The sequence below is a fragment of the Natator depressus genome, chromosome 6, assembly GCF_965152275.1.
Source record: "Natator depressus isolate rNatDep1 chromosome 6, rNatDep2.hap1, whole genome shotgun sequence".
Classification (NCBI taxonomy): domain Eukaryota; kingdom Metazoa; phylum Chordata; order Testudines; family Cheloniidae; genus Natator; species Natator depressus.
Genome location: NC_134239.1, coordinates 90996268 through 91008216, shown reverse-complemented (window position 1 = coordinate 91008216; position 11949 = coordinate 90996268). Strand labels below are relative to the sequence as shown.

General features: G+C 46.9%; 1 protein-coding gene across 3 annotated transcripts; it reads left to right on the top strand.

Moving 5' to 3' along the window:
- The first annotated feature begins 3317 nt into the window (after nt 1–3317).
- ZDHHC22 (zDHHC palmitoyltransferase 22) lies at nt 3318–11395 on the top strand. 3 transcript variants are annotated; one of them, XM_074955999.1, is made up of 3 exons: nt 3318–3374; nt 5252–5827; nt 9820–11395. In XM_074955999.1, the coding sequence occupies exons 2-3, from the start codon at nt 5266–5268 to the stop codon at nt 10083–10085; spliced, it is 828 nt and encodes a 275-aa protein (XP_074812100.1). In that variant the 5' UTR covers nt 3318–3374; nt 5252–5265; the 3' UTR covers nt 10086–11395. The 3 variants fall into 3 exon arrangements, with proteins under 3 accessions (XP_074812100.1, XP_074812097.1, XP_074812098.1); XM_074955996.1 differs by lacking the exon at nt 3318–3374 and adding an exon at nt 3407–4017; XM_074955997.1 differs by lacking the exon at nt 3318–3374 and adding an exon at nt 4100–4689.
- The last annotated feature ends 554 nt before the right edge of the window (nt 11396–11949 follow it).

Sequence of the window (11949 nt, the reverse complement as noted above, 5' to 3'; positions counted from 1 at the left end):
ATGGATTAATGACCTGAATATGTCTGACATACAAAGACATGTCTGAAATACAGCAGGTTAAGAATGTGTCTTTAGGTAGAAAACTTTCCAGTCAGACACCTTAAAACGAGTCCCGACTGATTTTTGGCATGTGTCAATGTGTGAAAACATGTGTCCCCTCATAGATATATTGTATGCCAAATTTTAGCCCACAACATATTTTTACAGCTGAGTTATAATCCCTGGAAAAGACAAGACATAATGAGCCATCAACAAACAAACCAGACAAAAGTTTGGCCCACACAGATGGGAACACGCCGCTTGTCATGTACTCTATTTCCACATTAAAGCTAATGATGGAGAAGGAGGATGATGAAGATTGGCTGGATCAGGGAACTACCTATACTTCATTTTCAATCTCTAGGCTACAGATTCAAATCCAGCACAAGTCTGATAGTATCAGAAAGTCATGACCTTCTATCAACTGTTTAGTAGCCCTAATGTGAGCAAGTTGATCTCCATCCTTTCCCTTATTGACAGGTGTCCACATCACTAAAGCCACCAGCACAATTTGCACAGCATGACTGGCAACCTAGGTAAAAAAACAGGAACATAATGTTATGTTCCCGAGTTCATATTTAGATACCCGCCTGCCTTCCAATACCGCTCAATGGCCAGCAGCTCTCAATTATAGACAGGAGCTTAATTTTAGTCTCTGATTTTAGGAAGTTTTGGCTCTTGTTGACAACTTCAGTCTGCACGTAAGTATCCCTATCTGCCCTGGAGCCTGGGCTCTCTGAAATCCCATCAGTTTCACCAGCTGTCTGAAGGGCCGAATGCAGCCCCTGGGTCATAGTTTGCCCATCCCTGCTATAGAGACTTTCATCTACTATGGTCAAGTGTAGCCCAGGTTATGGTGACCAAAAGATGCAATCAAATGATGGCTGTTTGACAGATTGTGTGGAATGAATTAGTGAATTCCCAGTCTACTTCCTAGTAGACAGTTGTCCACATCAGAGAAATCACCTTCACACTTGGCACTAATTGATCCTGTCTCAGGAGAGAGTTTAAAGCGTCAGTGGACCATGGAGGTCAAACTCCCTCCAAGTCAGGGGTGAGACACTGTGGGGCTGGCTCTGGAGTGTGTGTGGGAGAAGTTCACAGTGCCATTCTCCAAGAAGTACCAGTGCAATGGGTAATAATAATAATAATGATACCTAGCCCTTTTATATAGTGCTTTTCATACAGAGATTACAAAGCCTTTATGAAGGAGGTAAATGTTATTATCCTTGTTTTTTCAGATGTGGAAACTGAGGCATGGAGTGGTCAAGTGATTTATCTAAAAGCATCCAGCAAGCCAGCAGCAGAGCTGTGAATAGAACTTAGGTCTCCTGTACACTAGTCCACACTAAAAGAAAAGGCGTACTTGTGGCACCTTAGAGACTAAGGTGCCACAAGTACTCCTTTTCTTTTTGCGAATACAGACTAACACGGCTGGTACTCTGAAACTAGTCCACACTGCCTCTCTAAAAGAGAAAATGGAAGACTTACATTTCTCTGTCAATCAGTCTAGCTTCTTTCACCAGTATGACATTGGGGGTGTGGGAAGGGAGAGAATAATACCAATTCCTGACATAAATATTGATGTAATTTGTTTTAATACATACCCACAAATTAACCATTGCTCTTGTTATTTCAGTGAGTGGACAAGCTAATTTGTCTAGCTTTTCTCAAATCTCTCTCTCTCTCTCTCACACACACACACTCACTCACTCACTCAAATTCCTCCCTGATATAACTCCATTGACTTCAGTGGAGTTATACCAGAATTAATCCTGACCCCTCCTCCCCATCTCCCACTGCACAAACACAATAATGTGAACAGAGAAAAACAATGTATGCCATATTTTAAAATATTAAGTCAGTATTTTGCTAGTCACAAAATCGTGAGCATAAAAATCTGGAAGAGCATGTTAATGAAAGCAGCAGGCATAACTTAGCCACTGTACCACTCCTCTGGGAAAAGCTGTTCACTTTCTCTTATACATTTCATTAATAAACTGTAGCTTGTGTTGCTACCAATATAGGAAGAATTAATGTTTCATGTTATTCATTCCCTTCAGTCAATGATCCTTCATTACATGAAAAGGTTTCAATGTATTTTTTCTGTTATTTTGATGTAAACTGTTGAAATAAGAAGAAAACACTGATTATTCAAAAATAGAAGCTAGGCTGGTATATTCCTTATTTTAAGGCTCACTCTAGTTTAATATTAATAAGTAAAGGAAATATTAAAAGATTTTGTTTATTTGGGAACATGACAGGAAGACCATTAGGATGGGAGTGAAGGCTGGGCGAATGCTGCCCAGTTTTCCCCACATTTCTGCTGAAGTACATCTCAGGCATGTCTCATTTCAGCTCCATTGTGCACAGGCCTGGCTACCTCTGGCTTTTGCTATCCAAAATGTTTTTTTTTTCTCTGAAATGTTGAATCATGAAAGTGAGCAGAGGAAAAAAAGTCATTTATGCAACAAAACAAAAAAACACGAAATAAAAACCAGCTGACTGTCACTAACCCCCACGTGTGTGTGATTGGGGGGGGGGGGGGGGTTAGTTCTTTGTCTCACAATATGTATCTCCTTAGAAGCTGAGACACAGGAGCACACCTCAGTCCTGCCCTGCCATGCACTCCACTTAGATGTGGGTGATGGGCCTCCCTGGCAAAAGCAGAGCCTGCTAATGAGTCTGAGTTACAGGATGATTCTTATGAAAGGGACCAATCCTAGGACCAGTTTGCAGCTACCAGCCTGTATTTTCTGTCCCCTGCGACCAGTTCAGAATTTGAACCTTGGTCTCCGTAGGTTCAAAGCACTAGGTCAGGGAGCCTCCTCGTGCCCCTTTCAAAGGGGAGACATTTCTTCGACAAGCTGTGAGTGTTTGACAGTGCCTTGTGAGTGGGGGTTTGTGTGGGTGTGTGCACGTATTTTGGAAAGAGAGCGTGAGCGTGTGTGTGGGGTGGGGGGAAGAGGGCGCCAGTTACTCAGCACTTACGGACGTGGAGTAATTAAAGCTTCGCGCACAGGTTCCCTGGGACCCGTTCAGCATGCAGCACAGTGCACTTCACCACCACCACCACCCCCTTCACTGCTCGCCAGTTGACTAGGGTGCCAGAGGTCCCGGATCTGGGTAAAAAAGAGGAAGCTGCCAGCCAAGAGAGAGCGAGAACCCCTCCCAAACTTTCCAACCTTCCCAAACCTGTTCCTCAGGGCTCTTCCAAGGAGCGGCTCGTCGGCAGCAGGCGAGACGTTTCCATCCTTCCCCCCACCCCCCCGAGGCACCTGCTGGAGCAGCCAGCTTCCAGCCAGCCGGGCTGCCGCAGGCAGGACCTGCTCTGGGTGAGTGAGCTCAGATTCCTCTTCCTCCCCGTCTCCTGCTCCACGGTGCTGCAGCTGGTGGAACTGATGGGATTTCAGAAAGCCCAGGCTCCAGGGCGCATAGGGACACCTTCCCACTGCCTACAGGGTGCTGGTAGGGTAGGAGGGACCCCAGATGCCGGGGCCCGGCGGCACACCATACTGCTCCCTCCAGTGCCAGGGCTCACAGGAGGGCTCCTGCCGGAGGAACTGAAGAGACAGCTCCCTCTTTCTCCCGAGGCTCCTGCCGGAGGTGCTGAAGGGACAGCTCCCTCTTTCTCCCGAGGCTCCTGCCGGAGGTGCTGAAGGGACAGCTCCCTCTTTCTCCCAAAGCTGCTGCCGGAGGTGCTGAAGGGACAGCCCCCTCTTTCTCCCGAGGCTCCTGCCGGAGGTGCTGAAGGGACAGGTCCCTATTAAGCACAGGGCGGTTCCTGCTGGGGACGCTGAAGGGACAGCTCCCCATTGAGCAGCCTGCTGCTATCGGGAGAGGGCTGCTAAGGGGGAAGCTCCCCGAGCCTCTGCAGTTCACACCGCGGCTGCTGCTAAGCCAGCGGCTGGCCTTGAAGGGACACCAGCTTCTTCCCAGCCCCATCAGACTCCAGCCGCAGCAGCTCCAAGCAGCCAGGTAACAAGAGCAACAACTGGGCATTCCTAAAAAACAGCAAGCAAGGGGATTTCAAGGTTATTCCGCGTGCCAGCCAGACAGCAAGCCAGACGAGCTCAGAGAGGGGGATGAGCTGATCTGGAGACTGCCCAGCGGTCCCGCCAGAACCAGGATGGGGCTGCCAGTGTTGGCACCAAAGAAAGTTCCCAGTGGCTACTAAATCTTTAAAGTTTAAGGGACAAATGTGCTTCTGATTTAAGTTCCAGGCTGAAGTTACCTTACAATGGTGGATAAGGTCCAGCTGGGGAGTGTAAATATCAGGCCGCGCTGGAACAGGCGGCTCCCTGCTTCATTTATTTGCCATAGGTCCTTTTCCCCTTGTACATTTTATATGTGTCTGGCACGGATGGAAAAAGAAAGAGCTAAACGTAGTCATCGCTGTGTTGGGGGAGCTGGCGTGGACCTGCCTAGACAGCTGCTGTTTTGTACCTTTGGTTTTTAGGGGATTTTGTTTGCTTGTTTGGTGTAATCATGTGTATTGACTATACAATAGCGATAGACAGACACGCGCACAGCGCTCTGTTGCTGTTACAGAGTTCCTCGCACAACGCCGAAGGTTGCAGCTGGGGCAGCCCCTAGCAGTTCTTTTGTGCATTTCCTCATTTTGCGCATGTAGGGACAACAGTCATTGAGGTAATCGGCAGATCTGTGGCTTCAACGGATAAATTAGAGCTTTGGATTTGATCGGTATTGCAGTGGATTAGAGCAACCACCCTTTCTCTCTTCCCTCTTTCCCCACCTTCCTTCTGACATGCAACACAAAAACTGACCCTGCCTGTAACAGGAACTCCTGTAGCAGAGAAAAGGGGAGCCGCGCAGCGAGCTTGGTGCTGATGCAGCCGGCAGACAGAGGCTCCAGGCACGGCAGCCTCTGGAATCTCCGTGGCAATGCCGCCTGCAAGCTCCCTGAAGCCAGGCACTGGGGCTGTGACAGTAACAGCTAGGAGATGAGGAGCGATCGTTCCCCAAGGAGCTGGCCTCTGTCACGCGCCACTGAACTGGGGGGGATTTCATTGCAGAGGGGTGCGGGTGGCAGACGGGAGGGAGGGGCGGAGGAGAGCAGCAGAGAGGGCATTGCCAGGAGCAAACAGGGGAGCCGGCGGGAGGGGGGAGAATGGGGCACCTGGAAGGAAATGGACGCATCAAGTATCCGTCTGAGGCGGTGATGTTTGTTCTCTTCTTGCTCTCCCTGCAGGAATGTAATCCACAATGCTAGTTCTCAGGGTGCTCAATGTTGTTGCTCCAGCCTACTTCCTGTGCATCTCCTTAGTGACCTTCGTCCTCCAGCTCTTTCTCTTCATCCCCAGCATGTTCAAAGACCCTTCCACCACCCCACTTTTCTCTCCTGCTCTGCTGCATGGGGCCCTCTTCCTCTTCCTCTCAGCTAATGCCCTGGGGAACTACATCCTTGTGATACAGAACTCCCCTGAGGACCTGGGCAAGTGCCTGAACTCGGGCGGAGGAGCCGAAGTGGTGGCGGACCGGCCGGACGGAAGCAGGTCCCCTTGCTCAGCCTTGCCCAGCACCCACTTCTGTAGACTGTGTGCCAGAGTCACCCAAAGGCATGACCACCACTGTTTCTTCACAGGGAACTGCATCGGGAGCAGGAACATGCGGAACTTCATCATGTTCTGCCTCTACACCTCCTTGGCTTGTCTCGACTCCCTGGTGGCAGGGGTGGCTTACATTTCTGCAGTGCTCTCTATGTCCTTTGCAAACCCACTGGCCTTCCTCACCCTCCTGCCTCACTCCATCAGCCAGTTCTTCTCAGGTAAGCGGCCTCTCTCCCAGAGAAAGAACATGGTCTCCCTTTGCCCAAATGCGCCACTTGGGTCTTGCTCCTTGCCAGGCAACTTTGTGAGGGGCGGGGGGCGGGGAAAGGGAAGGGAGGGGTTCCTGTGCTCACGGATCTCTTCATTGAGGCTTTGTGTACATTTCCTGCAGGAGCTGAGCACTGTGATCAAAGGCCCTATCGAAACGAGGCTGGGCCCCAGCCGGGTTCCAGACACAGTCCTCTTCGTAATTTATTAGGTTCTAAAGACCCCAAACCCAGCGCCTAAAACAGGGCGCCAGTGAGCAGGGCTGGTGGGTGTGCAGAGAGTCCAGTGCAAGGAGGCAGCAGGAGAAAGAATTTCACTCATTATCCTAACGCAGAGGGGTGCCTCAGTGGGTCCCTGGGGGTGGTTCTCAAGGTCTTCAGAGGGGGGAACCATATTCTAATAGAGATTGACTGGGGGACACTTCCCCTTCCGTTTGCCATCACCTGGTCCCTCCTCCACTGCCATTAGACACACACCCAGCCCCACCTCCTTTCCCATTTGACATACACCCAGCCCCACCTCCTTTCCCATTTGACATACACCCAGCCCCACCGCCTTTCCCATTCGCCATCATCCAGCCCCACCTCCCCTTCCATTTGCCTTCACCCTGCCCCATCTCCCCATCATAAGACACACACTCAGCCCCACCTCCTTTCCCTTCCCAATAAACACACCTAGCCCCCACATCCCCTCCCTGTGGCAAGTATAGCTGCTGCTCACATGGAAATTCAGTGTTAGGAAATTATGATGTTAGCTTCTTTTAATGCTATCTAGCAGGTGGAAACAAAGAAGAGAATTAGTATCATGTGACCAGCCAGCTCTCCGCAGACCTCCAGCTTGTTCTTTGCAGACCACAGTTTGAGAGCCACCATTGATCTCTGAAAGTGCCCCATGCCAAAAGCAGATGTATTCAGAGGAATAATCTTCTGCTTCTGACCCTGCCTTTTTATGCCTTTCAAGGTGCCCTTTCCCCATCCGCATCTTTTCCTGTTCCTCATCAATTCTCCCCCTACTCCTCTAATTTCTCTTCCTGATCCTTCTCCCACACTCTGCCTCAGCACCTCTGGTTCTGTCCCTCCTCATCTCACCGAGCCCCTCCAAATGCACCAAATCTAAATTTGAGACAAAACCCTAGAATGAAGGGAATTTGAAAAGTTGCTTCATAGAAAGTTTATAGACTAGTGGTATACTGAAAGTGACTATGTAAAAATTTCATTCTTTTAACCATCAGACCTGCAGCCTGTGTGTATCAGAATCAGATCTCCTCGCTTTACTGACTAAAACAGGACTTCTGCTCTGACTCCTGCAGAGCCACTCAGCTCAGGGAGAGGACCAGGATTGTATTCTGGGGTCATGAATCAACAGGACTGTTGACTATGTTTTGATTGCAGAATCTTGCTAATGATGCATGAGCCAGAAGGAACCCAGCTTGATTTTCAGATTCCAGGCTGAGAAGGCTGGCATTTAAAAACAAACAAGCAGCAATTTAGTCAGAAAAGTATCTGATTTTGGCATGGTAGTCACTAAAAGACAATAAACATGGAACCCTGCCATGAGATTTTTATGGATTCACTTTTCCAAGTAGAATCACATTTTAATTAATGTTGGATAAACTTCTTCAGAATGAATAACATTCTCCTCTTCTAAGCTATGCCTGACACAGCAAAATGGAGTGGGGGGACAAGATGAGGAGGCCACCAGGGAGCTGGTTATGGCTCTTTGAGTCTGTGGGCTGATCTGCATCAACCCTGGCATATGTTAGAGCAAAACCCTAGGCTGCACTAACTTATGCTGCTAGTGTATGGACCCTAAGGGAGCATGTATTAACTGAAGATCAGTGCACCAGAGCAGAGCTCCACCACACTCCAACACTTCTTTTTCCTCCTCTGACATGCTCTCTATGCTGGCGGCAGGTGACCACTGGAATAGGAGATGGATCTGCAAGTTTTATGACAGCTGGATTAATTCTCAGCTGGCTAGTTGTGGCCAGAATCTATGCTCAGGAGGCCCAAAGAGCCAGGATGGATATCAGAATTTGGCCCAGTATCTATAAATTCAGCATCATAACTCAGCATTTCTGGCGTAAATAATGTGCAGCAATAAGAGTGAGATCACATCAGGTTCACAGGGAACAGAAGTAAGTTTGGGTTTAAAATGGTTTCTGGTAATGAGGGGCAAATAAGGGGTATTTTTGTAAATGTCTGTCAGATTGGATCTCCTGACAAAACTATAGACTATGTTTATTTGGATAACCTAAGAATAAGATTAACAAACCTTATGTCCATTAAGTATGGCTCAGGGAAGCTTTTTACTTGCAAGAAGAGACAAAGGATTCCTCTTCTCACAACATGGTGACTTTCTGCATCATGTCCTCAAATAAATCTTGCAGGCTTCTTGCAAATAAATCTTGCAGGCTTCTTGCAAAGTCCCCAGCTCCCAACAGAGCATTATCAGGAAAAATGAACCAATCTCTATCACTCTTGCTTCCAATAAATGCTGAGAAGCCCATGCTTATATCTGACCTTCCTATTCAATATTTCAAGTTACCCTCACTAACCAAATTAGTATGAGGATTCTTCACCTCCTTAAGGGGATCTGTTCTCCCCTGGCCATGTAGTGCATGGTGTCTACTGGGATCTGACAAGAAAAGAAAGGTGATATTGAATTTAAAAAGCAATGTTTAACAGTTCAAGTGTTCAGGACTGAAAAGCCAGATGCTGTAGTCTGTCTGAAAAAAATCATCCTGTGAATGTTCTCTCCTAGCCAAGTCCAAAACTTGAAGTGAAGTCAAAGTGTAATTTTGTGGCAGCCAACAGCTAGACTATTAATTACTGCATTTCAAGATGGAGAAGCTGGAATTCACAGATTTTAAGGCCAGAAGGGACTATTAGCTCATCTACTCTGAAATCCTGTATAACACAATTCCAATAACTGGAGGAGCCATGAGCTACTTACAGCCAGCCACCCAGCCCTGTTTTGGTGACTCCTGGTAAGAGAAGATGAGGCAGGACTGGTTATAAGACTAGCCAGCACTCCTGCACCATTCCCTGTGGTGACTTCTGCTGAGAGAGACTTGGATTAGAGTAACTTGAGTTGTCCCCCCTGCACCATTCCTACATTCTTCTCTTCAGGAGGGAAAGGTAACATTAGAGAGGTTCTTTTAAAAGACCTATAAGGAATTAGTTATGATACATTTTATAGTTATATAAGTACTAAAATATTGGCAGATCCTGAGTGGGTGCAAATTGGCCTATATACTGTACTATATATATATATATAGGGCCAGAACTATAACTACTGTAAATTTTCACAGCTTCATTGACTTCAGTGGAATTAGGACAATTTACACCAGCTGAGGATCTGCCCATATTTTTTAGTACTTATAGGTGTATAAAATCATATATAACTTTTTTAAAACAATGATTAGAAGTACCTGTCAGATTCAATGTTTCCATAAGTCTTTTAGCATGCTGTAGCCATGTAGACAAGAGATGCTACTGTGCGGCAAGCTAGTGCATTGTAGATTCACACCCTGCTTTGCTGTGCAAAAACATCCCAGGTAGACAAGCCCTGTGTCATTTAGGCACTTCTGAAAATGTTACTAACAATGATTAAAATACATTTTATATTTTGTGGAATTTTCCCTTTAAGCCCTGATGCTACACATTACCAATATAAACACTAGTCTAGTCTAACCTCTACAATTTTAATATTTTTCCCCAACAGTGTTAGTTGCATTGATGATCATGAATGAAATACTTCAATTAGAATGATTAGAATGATTAATTCTCTTTTTCCTTCTAGCTCTCAAGTTGTATAATTGTTATAGAATATAATTCAGTTTCCAAAACTCTTCAGGTTGAATATTTCTGGATGGCTAATATATTAATATGTGGGGTTTAAAATGCTGTTTCTTTTTTCTCTTCCGGCTCTGGAACTGCAGGAGCTCTCCTTAGCTCTGAAATGTTTGTCATTCTCATGCTGTACCTCTGGCTCGGAATTGGACTTGCCTGTGCTGGCTTCTGTTCCCACCAGATACTGTTGATCTTACGCGGGCAAACTCGCTACCAGGTGCGGAAGGGGATGGTGGTAAGAGCCCGGCCCTGGAGGAAGAACCTGCAGGATGTTTTTGGGAAGAGGTGGCTAATAGGACTTCTCATTCCTGTGCTAAATGTGGGAAGTGACTATCATAGGCATAAAGACAAGTAACTCTCCACAACACACACACACACAGATATACCCCTACTTTCTCCCATACTCTGCTGCAACATGGCAAAATTGGGATATTCCATCTCTCAGTACTGCAGACTCTGGGGGGAAGGGATTGGCTAGCAAACCGAACAGATGTAAGGGATTGTCTTTCTGTTCTGTGCTTGTACAGTGCCTAGCACAATGGGGTCCACATCCATGACCAGGGCTCCTAGCCGCTATGTTAATACTAATAATAAATATTAATAAGGAGATCACAAACCATGTAGATGAAGAGATACTGCCGCTTTGTAGACACATCACTGCACCTGTGTACATGGCAACAGTCTCTGTACTATTAGAAAAATAATATTCAAATCCTCCTTTAGGATCCTTTCTCACTCTTTCATCTTCCCTCTCTCTCTCGCTCTCTCTCTCTCTGTTATCTAACCTATGCCTTCTCCCACAACTGGCAGCAGGATCCTTCTCCATCTAGCTGATAGCCCATGCTATCATGACTAGATTGTGAGCAAAGTATATGTTCCTGTGGGGGGTTTCCAAGCTGGAGCTTTATGAAGCATAAAGTGACCTGAGACAGAAAGAAGCATTTAAAAATAAAACTGTAGTGCAGCCAAACACTTTAGGAACAGGCTGCTAGGAAGGCAGAGAGAGTCTAGTCTCCATAGACTAGAAATTAGGGATGGAAAGGACTTCATTAGGTCTCTTGAGCTCCAATTAGTCTTGATCCCTTCCCTTCGTAGGTATATGAAGGGATAGCAGCTCACAGACTGACCACAGGGCCTGTCAGGATTGTAGCTCTAGTGGCTGCTTCTCAGAGTGTTTCTTCTTCAACTCCCCACCCCCGGCCCTTGCCTTATGACACAGTCCATGGCACAATTGTCTATCCAGCTCCAAGGACCAGCAATCAGATCTAATAATGGACCTTGGATCAAATAAGGCAGAGATACAAGAAAAGAAAACTGTGAGCATGAATGGAAAAGAGTTGGGCTGTGTGTGAGTGGCTGTGTGACAGAGGTAGGTTGGGGGTGGCTTGCGTGAGTGAGTGATAGAAGGTGCATGCACACAAACTGGGCTGGCAGGAGAGTGTAAGTGGCAGCACTTAAAGGTACATCCTGATGTAGCACACAGTCAAAGATGGTTCGTCCATGTTGAGTGGTGTTCAGAGTCCAGACTTCACTGGAAGACAGTGGGGTTCTCCAAAGACCGGGACACTTTGCTATAATTTTGTAGTAGTATTAAAAATTAACAAAATGATTACCTCAAACATTCCTGCCACTGCCTTAATACAGGCTCTTCAGAGGTTCTCAAACTGGGGGGGGGGGCGTGGAATGTATTCTGGGGTGGGTGGGGGGGAATGAGAAGCTTTAGGGAAAAAATTACTGTGCGTAATCAGAGCTGGTGGCCGGAGAGTGGTGGCCATACCATACCATGCCTTCCTTACTTCTGTGCTACTGCTGGCAGCAGTGCTGCCTTCAGAGCTGGGTACCTGGGCAGCAGCTGCCACTCTCCACTCTGCCTTCAGAGCTGGGCAGTCAGAGAGCGGCAGCTGCTGGCCAGGTGCTGGCGGGGGATCATGTACATTACAACAGACCCAAAGGAGGGGGGTGTGATCAAGTTTGAGAACAAATGCTTTAGGACATTTCCTCTAGCCCAGGTATAGTGAGGTACATTCATCATGGTATATCTCCACTAAGGAAGTTAATGGAGTTACTATTGGGATTAATCAGCCCAGTATGTCAGTATGTCCTGCTTCAGCAAACCCCATCATATCAGTGCTGAGACACCATGCTGATAGGTGCCTTAAAAAAAGACACTACCACATTTCAAAAATTATCACAGTGCTTTATTCCTAGGGGTTTATTAT